Raw genomic sequence first — 12,523 nt, 5'->3', positions numbered from 1 at the left:
ATGTGTTTAACATGATGGTACATGTATATCATATTGCTTGCTGTCTTGGGGAGGGAGGAGGAAATGGAGGGAAAGAGAAAAATTTGCAACTCAAAGTCTTATAAAAGTGAATGTTGAAAACTAAAAACAAAAAAAAGGAAATGCCTTGAAAAGGTATAAAAGGGTTTTGCTCTTTTACTGAAGCATGTTGGAAAGATAGAGCTTGAAATTGGAAAACCTGTTCTCAAATTCCTATCGTGCCTCTCAATGTCAGTGTGATATTATTTCCAATCTCTCCTCATCTGTAAATGAAGAGGATTGGACCATAAGAAAATGCTAGTAGTACAGGACTCTATTATTATCATCTACTAACAAAGGGAAGCATCATGATATGTGGATGGACTCTGGAACAGAGGAGATTCTAGATAAATGGTCATCAATCAACTGAAAAGTAGGCAGAACTGGGAATCAGGAGAGCCCTGGGTTCAACCCTGTCTCTGTCCCAAAGCAACTTACATGACTCTCAGTTATTCACTTTACCTCCTTTTACCTCAGTTACCTTGTGTATAAAACAAGGGTGAAACCTGTCATTTCATTGGCATCCTCTTGGATGGTTGCTGATGTCCTTCATTCTGAAAGAGGACAGTGACGCCAGGAGGGTAATTCCATGACAAGCAAGTGAATTGGATTTAAGTGTGTGTGTGTGTGTGTGGGGGGGTACTGTGCAAAGTCATCAACTTCACTTTCTCATTCAGAGCCATCTGGGCCCAGTGACCAGATATGGGTCAGGATGACAGAAGGTGGCCCTGGGTGTAGTGGGCGACCTTGGGCTTTTTAAACTAAGTTTGAAGCAATGCCCATTCAGTGATTAAGCCTAGGTAAGAACTGAAGGAAAAGATGGACTTGTTTGCCTTCATTAAAGAATCAGTCTGGCAGAGGAGATGCTCAGAGTTTCTCCCTTCACCAATATATTCTCCATATTGATAAATATTCTGTTCTCTACTTTTAGTCTTCACTGAAAGATTCAGTGACATGTCCAAGGTCACACAGCAGTATCCCACAGAGGTGGGATTCAAACCCAGGTCTTCTTGGCTCTGAGGGAATGTGTAGTTTTCTATGACATGTCATTAGTATTTGTTTTACTTTGCAGGGTTGCTGTGAGAATCACAGAGCTGAAGGGACCTGGGAGATCATGGTCACGGATCTTGAGTGGGATCTGTTTTACAGGTGAGGAAACTGAGGTTCATAATAGTTAGGAAGCATCTGGGCCTCTTGGGACCTTTTTCCTTTATGCCACACCACCCTTTTAGAGCACATTATAAATGTCAGTGATGATCGTTGGTGTGACTTAGTGATGCTGCTTCTTTCGTTTTGTGATGGATCCCTATGGAAAGCCGAGCTGTTAGAAAGAAACACTGACCAGGTCTTGCCGGCTGAGTCCAGTGCCTGAGGAGAAAGGACAGCCTTCCAGGATTTGATCTCCCTGGGCCCTTTTCTTTCCTCTCCCCATCAGTCATGCACCACCAACTTTATCTTGGAACAGCGATGTTTAATTAAGTTTGAGCCTTAAGCAAAAGTTGGCTGGTTGTTGTCACTTTTTCTTTTTTTAAAAAATCATATCAATACTTTATCTCTTTCCCAATTATATACAACAGTAGTTTCTACCTATCAGTTTTGGTAAGGTTTTGAATTCTACAATTCCCCCCACCCTCCCTTCTCTCCCCACCCCACAAAAGGCAGACTGATAATCTTTACACCATTTTCTTGATCAAAATTGAATGTGTTGTGAGAAAAAAACAGCCTTGAGGAAGAGATAAAATATCAGAGATAGCAAAATTATGGAGAACATGTTGATGTTGCTATTGGGGTTTTCCTCGATGTAAAACTTAGGTCTCTTGCTTGTGTCTGGGCAGAGGTGGGAGGGAGAGGGGGGGAGAGAGAAGCAGACAGCGAAGGAGAGAGAGAAAAGGAGGGAAGGGAGGAAGGAAGGAGGGAGTATGAACAAAGAGGGAAGGAAAGCAGGGGGCGTCAAGAGGGATGGGAGACAGAGACTGAGAGTATCCAATAAGATGCCCAGATGTCCAAGAGACGCAGAGAGGAGATAAAAAAGAGGAAGAGGGAGACAGTGACCCAGAGAGAGAGAGAGAGAGACAAGGAGGGGAAAGGGGAGAAGGGAGAAGGCGGGGGAGAGAGAGAGAGACAGAAAGACAGAGAGAGAGAGAAAGGCAGAGACAGAGAGATGGAGAGAGATAGGGAGAAAGGCAGAGACAGAGGGAGTCTGTCGCCAGGGAGGCACTATATATAGGTTTTCTTTGACTGCTGGGAAAGATAAATGTCCTGAAAAAAAAAGACAAGACAATTGTTCCTCTATAAATTGTGTGCCAGCAGGCTTATCACTGGATGCCACAGATTAAGCTGAGGAGAACAATCAAGAGGAAGACAGGGAGGCTAAAATAACATGGTGATAGGGGCTATTTTGCCTCCATAATCAAAAAGTGTCCTTGACTTCTGCCCTCTGGGTGGGGAGGGCTTATGTTACAGAAGGCCAGGCCGGCTCAGCCTCCAGACATTCGCCTCTCACAGGGAGTGAGGCGGGTGCTGCCAGTGGGATTTGCTGTTCAGTTGGGTCCCATGTTCCTTGGGAGGACTGCGTGGTGGAAGGGGGGGGTAATGCTGAGAGCAGCAGCTTCCAAGGCAGAATGTTCTTTCTGGAATGGGGCATGTTGGTCCAGAGAATAACCCCAGGAGCTTTAGTGAATGGGATGAAATAACATTCGGGGTTGGGGGGAGGGTTGGGGAGAAATGGATGGATTTTCTTCCCCTGCTACCAGGAGTTGTGTTGACAACATAAACTTCTTGGGGGCTAGGACTGTCTCATTTTTTTGACAGTGTTTTCTGAGAACCCAGAATAGGGTTTAGCATAAGATGTTTAATGCTTATGGATCTGAATGGAATCCTAACATCTGACATTTCTAGAATATACCAAGTGCCACTCCTTCTTCAATTCTCCCAGCAGCTCTCTGGGGGGGGGGGGGGGTCACCTAAGGGCTATTCGTTCCATTTTTTAAAGTGAGGTATGAGCTTCCCTGAGTTCACACACCTAATAAGCAACAAAACTAGAATTTGAAATTCAAACTCCTGACTCTCAAGCTGATTATTTCCCCACTATACTATGGTCTCACATGGCATGGACTCCAGGATCCAGTGGCCATCTTCTGGGAACTCTCCAGTTAATCAACCAACAAACATTTATTCCAGACCTATTATATTTCAGCATTGTGTTTGACACTAGAGACACAAGCACAAAGGAGACAATTCTGCCTTCAGAGAGTTTATGTTCTACAGGGCGATAGAACAGGTCCACATGGAATTCCATCCAGATGATCAGATCTGTCTTCCAGGGGCCATGTAGTCCAACTGGTGTGGTGCTGACCATCTTTGATAACTCATCCAGGTCTGCTTCTAACTCCAGCCTTCCCTGCCATGCCTCAGTTGCTTTCTCATGCTGGACCGTCCCTCCCAACCAGTGGCCTTCACATCCTGGAACCTCCCTCCAACTCTCTGTATCTTTTCTCTCCTTGGTGAGCACCTCCTGGAACCTCCATTTTGCATAACACCATTCCCCCTCTCCAAATCCTCCCCACTCCTTTTCAGCTTCTTTTGAGAATTTAAGCTTCTTCAGGGTAGGGACTCTTTTCATTTTACATCCTTAACAAATAATAATAATTTCTTCAAGAATGAAGGACAAACCTTTTTATTATTATAATATCCTCAGCATTTAGGTCAGCGTTAGTAAGTTCAGTATAGTAAATCCTTAATAGATGCTTGTTAACTGACCAAAGGACTCTTTCTACAACTTCTGGATGTTTAGGCCAGTTATTTTCATAGATACAGAGTCTAAGCTTATCATAAAGATGTTTTAAATATCATGGTTGGATGGGAAGGAGGTTGGATTTGGTCAGAAGACCTGGGTTTTAATCTCAATATTACTACTTATGACCTAAGTGACCCTGGTCAAATTCTTTCATGTCTCTAGTTTTGGCTGAAATCTAGAGATGTATATGCAGATCATAAGATTATGGACTGTTGAGAGCAAGAGAAGGAAGTTAGAGATAAGTTTTTTAGATGTAATAAAAATAATGTTAAATGGTAAAGCACTATTCATACAGGATTTCATTTTGAGCCTTGCAACAACTCAGTGAAGTGGATGCAATTATTATCCCCATGTTACAAATGAGGAAACTGAGTATTTTGATCAGAATCCATGATCTAGGAGAAAAGTCTCAGATCCGGACACTCCAGCTCCAGTATGATATTCACTACTGTCTGAAAAGCAATCTTTTTTAGCTTTTAATAATTGTTATGGTGTTAAAAGGTTGATTAGACTTACCTTCTCTTACCATTTTCTCTGTGCTGCCTCATATAATACCATCTCTATACCAGTCCCTATTCCTTTTGCACCTGTCCTTTCCCCCAACCCATACCCTTCACCCAAATGTAGATTTCTATGGGACTCAGAAACAAAAGGAAATCCAAGGTAAGGAGAAATGGAAGATGTTGGACTTTTTCTAGCTCGGCAACTTTCATTTTCTTTAGTCATTGGACCAGATCTTATTTTACTAGTTAGTTGACTTAGTGATGCAACCGTGACCTTGTCCAGTTCACTTCCCTATGATGAACTTTTCTTTATTCTTTTGTGAAGCAAGAGAGTTAAACTAGATGTTCTTTTAAGTTTGACTCTACATTTTTATAAATCTATTTATTTATAATGTGAATTTTTTATGCTTTGATCACATGATAACAACTTCTGAAATTTTGAATTTGCCTGATTCATAGTAAATTTTATTCTAACTCTTCATTTTTATTCTGTGCCTCTCTGTTTTTTCAAATGTGCTTCTTCCTTAGTTTCCTTCAATAGATTATGGAATTTTGTTTCCTTGTCCAATTCTGTCCTGCTCTTTCATTTTATGGGATTGTTTAAGTCATTCACATTCCAAGTTATGCTAATTAGATTTAAATTTTTCTCTGTAATGTTTTTATTTTTCCTGAAGGATCATTTATTGTTGATTTTGATCTTTATTCTCTATAAAGATGTCATTTGATCTATTCAGTTTTCTTTGCTTACAGTACCTTAAGGTAACTTTATTTCTATGGGTTTTCTTCCCCTTACCTTGAAACACTCCCTCTAATTTGTCACCTTTCCCCTAGTTTTAGAGTTATACTTAATTTATTCATTTCTTTTATCTAATTATCATTTCTTTTTCCTTTTAGTCATGTAGTTAGTTAAAATCACTTTTTTCTTTTTTCAAATTTTTTAAATTTTCTATATTTTCTCTAAAAAGGATTTCTTTACTTTAAATATGTCCCACTTGTCTTTTCTAAACTTTTATTTTTTCAATTCATGGTCATTATACTTATTTATTTCTTCTTATAAGGAATTCCTCATGGAACTAAAGCTTCGAAGGCACATATTTGGAGTTCTAGATGGTTACTGTACCTTGCAGATCTTGTTCCCTGGCTCTCCTTTTTTATTGTGCCTATTCTCAGAAACGCCAGTCGGAGTAAAAGCTAGAAATCACTCCTGTTCATGCCCTTCCACTCTTGTGGATTTTAGTTGGTTTCAAGACCTCTTATCCCCCTTATCCTAGATGGAAAACTAATTCCTATACCCCTGTATTCACTCAGAGATAGCATCCTCTTTAAATGTGAATGACTTAAACAGTCCCAAATCTCTGCAGATCATATGCATTTTAATTATAGAATTTAATTCTTCTCCTCCCTCCTCACTTCCTTGGAATCCAATACCATCATTGAGTTGAAGTTTGCCATTTTTTCCCCCATATGACCATCCCTCTTCATCATTTCACCCATTCCATCTAGACTGTCTTCTTCCTGAGAGACTACAGGTGTTTTTTTTTTCTTGTTAACCATTCACCTAAGATGCTTCACACATTTTCTTCCATATTTTACCTCCAATTTTCCTTCTTCTGTGTCAGCCTATTCTACAATTTCTACATTTTCTCCACCACCACTTATATTTAATTTCTGCTTTCATCCTGTGTACTTTAAAAAGCAAATTTCTTAATGGTTGTGTTATTACTCTAATGTTGCTGCTCTTGTTGCAACCCCATCAATCTCCTCTCCTTTTTAAAATTTTTTTTCCTTTTAATAGTGCTTGGGAAAGGGAACAATTTATTTCATTACTTGTACTTTCCTTGGTAGCAGGATTTTAAAATTTTTCTTGTGTTTCTGTTGTCAGGGAATGTTTGCAAAACAATCTATTGATCTCTCTCTTTCTCTCTCTCTCTCTCTCTCTCTCTCCTCTTTCCTCTCCTCTTCTCCCCCCTTGCATAGGAATGCTTCAAATGTCTTTCTTTTATTGAATTGATGTTTTGTCTTGTAGTTTCAGGGGATAGGACCTTGAACTGCTTCTTGAGCTCCTTTCTTCAACTGGGCTCTCAAACTTAGAGGGGTCACCTTAGACTCCTCTCCCACTCTCATCCCACTTATACCATCAATGTACAAATCCTAGAACCACTTTATCTAACACATATCTCCCTTACGTTTCCTCTTTCCACTTTAGTTCAATTATCCATTTCTCTTCCATGGACTATATCAACATCTTCTCATTAGTGCCCCTTCCTCAGATCTCCCTCCAATTCAATCCATTCTCTACTTGGCTGCAACAAAGTGATCTTACTAAGGTCCATATCATCTCCCCTACTCCTCAGGTTCCCTATTACCTCCGGAATCAAATAGAAAACCCTCAGAAATATAAATCTTGAGGATCTCCAGAGAGATTTTAGGGCTGACTATATAGTTCTGAAAACCATTTGCATAAAGATACTCTTCAAACCATGAGAACTGATGATCACACCAAGTGAAATAGGACAGGTCAGTTATGAAGGGTATTAATATTATTATCATTATTATATCTAAGGTACTCTGAATGATTGTTATGGACTGGGGATGAGACAAAACATGTGGTAGTTAAAAGAAGATTAAAATAAGCAGGTTTGAAAGCTTGATCTCTCAGTCAGTCATGGGACTCAGGGTTACCTTGGCTCTTTAGCCTTCTCCTTCCTTCTCTCTCTTCAAGTGAGACTGAAGAGATGGGAAATACTCAGATCCAAACCAACCCTATCTTTGAATGGGCCTCCCATTTCATTGGTATAGGGAGCTCTTGGCTGAAGAAATTCCTTCTACCAATTCAGGCTGGCATTTTCTATGTAATGGATAATCCTGGGTTGTTTCTGAGAACAGAGACATTAAATGAGTTGCCCAGTTATGTAGATGGTCTGTGTCTGAGGTGGGATTTGAACTCAGGTCTTCTTGGCTTTGAGGTAGAGTGTCTCTCTGCTATGTGAAGCTGCCTCTTGTTATCCTCCAGAACAAGCTAAACATCATGAGCATCTTCAGTAAATTATAATCTTAAAAATACTCTGGTGTCTTTCATGGAAATAGAATCTGATGGGAGTTAGCACGCCTAAGTGATACCGTCTGGGATTGGGGATGACACTCGAAGCTTGTGCTGTCACAACTTGGAGTTGAAAGGGATTCAGAGCAAGAAGGTCTGCCTTTCAGAAATGGATGCAATGCCACGTTCATGTGAACCAGAAGGCTTTTATACAGTGAGCTGTCTGGTGCTGCCGAGGGGTTCAGAGACAGTGATGAATGAAAGCAACCAAAGACTCCACCGGCCAGTGCCCCATTGGCCAGCGGCCAGTGTCTGCTCTGTTTTTGTGGCGTGCTTCATCTTTTCCAAGCTCCAGTTACCCTCTCCATCCCCTGCTCCTACACAAAATCAAAGAATCAGAGCTATGGCTATAGGACCGACCAGACAACAAAGGGAAGACCTTACTGAAAAAGTGGTTGTCTGGCCTCAGCTTGAAGACCTCCAAGGAGGGGGACATCCATGTGATCTGTACCCCGCTGCTCGCTCTCCCCTGTTCTTTGCAGCCATTAACTTAGGCACTAAATTAAAAACCAAACCAAACCCAAGCAACCCAGGTCAAATACCATGGGCACTATTAGTAGCATACTGGGGGAGGCAATATAGTAGGGTGGTAAGAGCTGCCTCCAAAGCCCACCTCAAACATTTACAGAGTGACCGTGAGCAAGCCACTAGACTTCCTGAGCCTCAGTCTCCTCATCTGTAAAATGGTCCCTCATGGCATGACATTTATATTGCAGTATATGACCTTTGCAGTCCTATCCAGCTTCAAATCCTGGGCATGTAGTCAGGAAAACCTGAGTTCAACTTCAACGTCAGATACTAGCTGTCTGAGTTGGAATTTATGCCTTATTAATGAAATCCAAATCATCCCTAGCTACTCATCTCCAAGTTGCTGATTAAAAATTATACCACATATTTATATGTTCTCTCATAAACCTTCAGAAGCACTTGTATTGTCTATTTAAAGCACCGATTTTATGGGTAGGAAGACTTGGCTTCAAATATCACCATGGGCACCTACTATCTGCGAGTCTCTCGGCTTGTGACCTATCTACATAGAGCTTTCATAAGATCCAAATAAGACAATGTACTCAAAGGTCTTTGCAAACTTTCACATTATGAATAAATTCCAGTTATTTCAGGAAAAGGAACAGGAATGACTTTCTCAATGTTAACAAATTTGACCAATTTCAGACAAAATTTTAAGACATATTGTTGATGCGATGGTTTGGAAACTCTTAGGAAGGGAAGTAGTGACCCATGAGAACCAGCCTGAATTCATCAAGTACTGATGATCATGCCAGGCCAACTCCCTTCCTTTTTTGACACCTGTGCCAGAATGCTAGATCAGGGGACTTTCATGGACAAAAAGTCATTGGGGGAAAAAAGTCTCTCATGATGGTCACATGCCTAGAGACTCTCAGATAGACTCCAAGATGGAATATTTGGAGACTAAGTGATTGTCTAGTTACTGGTTCAATGACTGAATGTCTAGATCCACCAAGTGGTTATTAATGGATCCATGTCAGCCTATGGGGAGATATGTACTAGAATACCCCAGGGGTCTCTTCCGTTGAATATTTTTGTCAGTGACTTAGATAAAGGCAGAGTTATCATGCTCATCAAATGTGAGCTTTTGAAAATAGCATCTAGGATCCAAAGGGATCAGGATAGTGCCACGGGCCAAATCTAGTATGGTGAAATTTGATATAGTTACATGTAAATTTCTGACCCTGAACATGCCAAGTATCTCCAATTTTATCAACACGAGGAACTCCTAGTATGAGAATTCTCTCCATCAACATAAATTACAACTATGACTTAATAATTAAAATAGTTCCTATTTAGACTTATCATATATATATATATATATATATATATATATATATATATATATATATGCTATCTTATTTGGTTCTCAAAATAACCACTGTGGGGGCATGAAGCTATTATTCTCATTTGATGGATGAGTAATCTTCTTATGAGGGGTGAAATCACTTGCCCAATTAAGAAGGTTCAAGATAAAGAGGGCATGTGGCTCAATGGGCAGAGTACTGGGTTGGGAGTCAGTAGATCTGAGCACACATTCCAACTTGGGTAATTGCTTGCTGTGTGATCCTTGGGAAAGATACTTTTTCTCCTGGGGCTCAGTTTCTTCATCTATAAAATGATGGCCTCTAAGGTTCCTTTCAGTTTTAAATATATTATCTTATGATCTTGTCACTGGATTCAAATCTCAGTTTCCTTATCTGTAAAATAATAAGCAGGTTAGAGCAGGTAGCCTTTACTGTCCTTTCTAGCATTAAAGGCTCAGTAGATAGAGCATTGACCTTGGAATCAGGTGGGCAGGAGTTTGAATTTGACCTCAGACATTACACTCTTACTAGCTATGTGACCTTGAGCAAGTCACTTAATCCTGATTGCCTTGCCTCTGATTCACATCTGGCCACTGGACCCCTATGGTTCTGGAGGAGAAAGTGAGGCTGGTGACTTAGTACACCTCACCCCCCCAATTCAAATCCAATTAAAGTGCTTGTCATGGCATCACCTCCCTGATATTATAGGCTTCTTCCAAGAATGAAGGACAAAAACATCAACATCAGCATTACATCCATATTATAAGACCCAAGACCAGGGTTCTATCCACTGAGCTACCTCAATGCAAGCTGGATTCCTTGAGAGGTAGTGAGTTCCTTAGACCTAGAAGTCTTCAACTGTAGTCTCAGCACTAGTGAGGGGATCTCATTGGAGGCTCCTTGGTGATATGAAGAATAGACTCTGGGGCCCTTTCCAAATCTAAGATTCTGAATCTAAATAACAACAGTTAATGTGTGCATGTGTGTAGGAGTGGGGCGTCTAGGTGACAGTGGAGAGCGCGTAGGATCTACCATAAAGACCTGAGTTTAAATCCTAAGTCTCTTACTAGACATGTGACGCCTACCCTCTCTCATAGTCTTATGGCCTATAAAATCAGGGAAATGATAACATCCATCTCCCCGAGTTGTTGTGAGGATCAAATTATATAGAAATATACCATACACATCTCTATACAAAACTGTATATCCAAGCATATGTGATGTTTATATCATTTGATATATGTATGAACACATATGTGTTTTATAAGCCTCAAAACATTACATACATGCTAGCTATCACCCCGACCATCATCGTCATGAATGTTGTCATTATTGTTCTTCCATGCTCTGACATTTGGATCCAAGTGAGCTGTGGTCATGAGCAATTCATGAGCAATGGCACCATTTATTTCGATGATTTCCTTATATTTTCTTAGTGTCAGATCACAGAGTAAATCTTCGTTTGAAAAAGTGTGGATTTGAAGGCAAAAACCTTCACTGACGTTAGTCCTCAGGACGGGAGGCTGTCTGCTTCCCATCCCCCTGTCCAGTAATTCAGTTTTCCCCTTTCTTTTTTTTTTTGCTAACAGTTCTTAGCTCCAAGTGCTACGAGGCATGGGGGCAAGCTGTTTTCTATGAATCGTTGGGATTTGATTTCAATGGAAGCCTTTGAAAGCAACTCCTTTCCAAATTAAAAGAATAAATATTCTAGCGCTCGCTAGTTTGGTCAAGAATTAGATTATCCCATGGTTGTTGCGCCCTGAATAATGAGGGAAGAGCCGTCCTCAGAGGATGCCCAGATTGACGACTGATAAAATCCAGTCCCCTAGTGGGGGATGGGGTTCAACCATTGCTCCAAGCTTTCAAAACTAAAATAATAACTGTTTTAAAAACAACACACAGCACTTAGTGGCATTTTCAAGAGAGATAATGTGATGCTGTAATGACTGTAACTGCTATAATGGGACTCCATCTTAGATGGAAGCCAAGACCAATGAAGCTTTTTTTTTTTTTAAATGGAGGGTCATTCTGAAACTGTCATGTACTTTTTCTTTTTTTAATGATACCTCAAACAAAAGGCCCTTTGTGGCTTTGGAAACAAAGTTGTAAAGTCAAAATTAAAAGAGAAACCCATTAGCCAGTCTTATACACAAGTCATATCATTGGCATAAAAATGAATTTGGAGATTTGGGCCACATGTGATGGATTATTGCTGCACTATATAAACAAAGCTAGGTCTGAAAGAGAACCGTGGGGACTCCCTTTACAGCTGACAAATTGAGAAACAAGACCAGAGACTCACACACAATGCATCCGGTGAGTTAAAATACCAAGCCAAGAATCCCTTTCCAGCCCAGCCTGAGATAATCTATAGCCCAAGTAATAAATCACAAGAAGTGGCATCAGATACCCCAAGCAGAACCACGAGTGTGGAAATACCACCAGGCTCCATGGTTTCGATGTCTTTGATGAGCATCCTTCCTTGTGCCCCTTCACTAAACCTTTTATCTTGGTTTTATCACAATAATATTCCAATTTTGTTCATCACTCCCACCTTCCTACTGAGAAACAACAGGGCTATATTAAGGAAATCAATCATTTCTTCTCTGTTTCTTTGGCTTGTGTCTCTACGTAAATAGTTCCTACTGCTGAGTTGAATGAACACCTGCAACTGGATGGTTAACTTTGAAGCAAGTGGACAGAGACTGTGTAGATGGGCAGGTCAGGCTATGGTTACAGACAGGGACCATAGTAGAGAGGCTACTGGAATTGGAATCAAGAAGCCTTGAGTTCAAAAGAAATGCCAGTTGCCTGGGTGACAGGATCAGGGGTTTTCTCCATCAATGAGGAATGGTGACTAAGGTTGAAAATGTTTGCCAAGTTTGCCTTGCTGATTCTGTTCAGGTCTGCCTTCTCTAATCACACAGCTCAATTCCATGTTCAATTCTTGATTTCCAATAAGTTTCTTCACCTGGGGAGCTGGTTAAATACTCAATACATAACATTTTAAAAGAGGAGAATCTAGGATTCATCTCGGTTCTATAAAGTTACCCATGGTCTCACCGGCATCATAGGCAATAGAATGGAACAGATCTGGAGACCTCTCGCCCCCACTCTTGGTTCCTGGCCATTGGAACCATTAAGCCACATTTCCTTCCAGATGCAAGTTTAAGACCCTCAAGGAGTTAGAGAGACCAGGCTTCCTTGAAAGATTGCAAGCACAGTTTATTTC

The 12,523-nt window shown here is 40.6% G+C and overlaps 1 protein-coding gene across 1 annotated transcript in view; it reads left to right on the top strand.

Annotated features, from left to right (window-relative positions):
- BBS9 (Bardet-Biedl syndrome 9) overlaps window positions 1-1,182 on the top strand; it is a 406,580-nt gene extending 405,398 nt beyond the window's left edge. The window contains exon 21 of the mRNA XM_074198926.1: window positions 1,130-1,182. Within this exon, the coding sequence (XP_074055027.1) occupies window positions 1,130-1,140 (11 nt within the window). The 3' untranslated portion in view covers window positions 1,141-1,182. The remainder of the gene's footprint in view (window positions 1-1,129) is intronic.
- The last annotated feature ends 11,341 nt before the right edge of the window (window positions 1,183-12,523 follow it).

Source organism: Macrotis lagotis, chromosome 8 (genome assembly GCF_037893015.1).
Source record: "Macrotis lagotis isolate mMagLag1 chromosome 8, bilby.v1.9.chrom.fasta, whole genome shotgun sequence".
Classification (NCBI taxonomy): Eukaryota; Metazoa; Chordata; class Mammalia; order Peramelemorphia; family Peramelidae; genus Macrotis; species Macrotis lagotis.
This window is presented reverse-complemented; position numbering and strand designations above follow the sequence as displayed.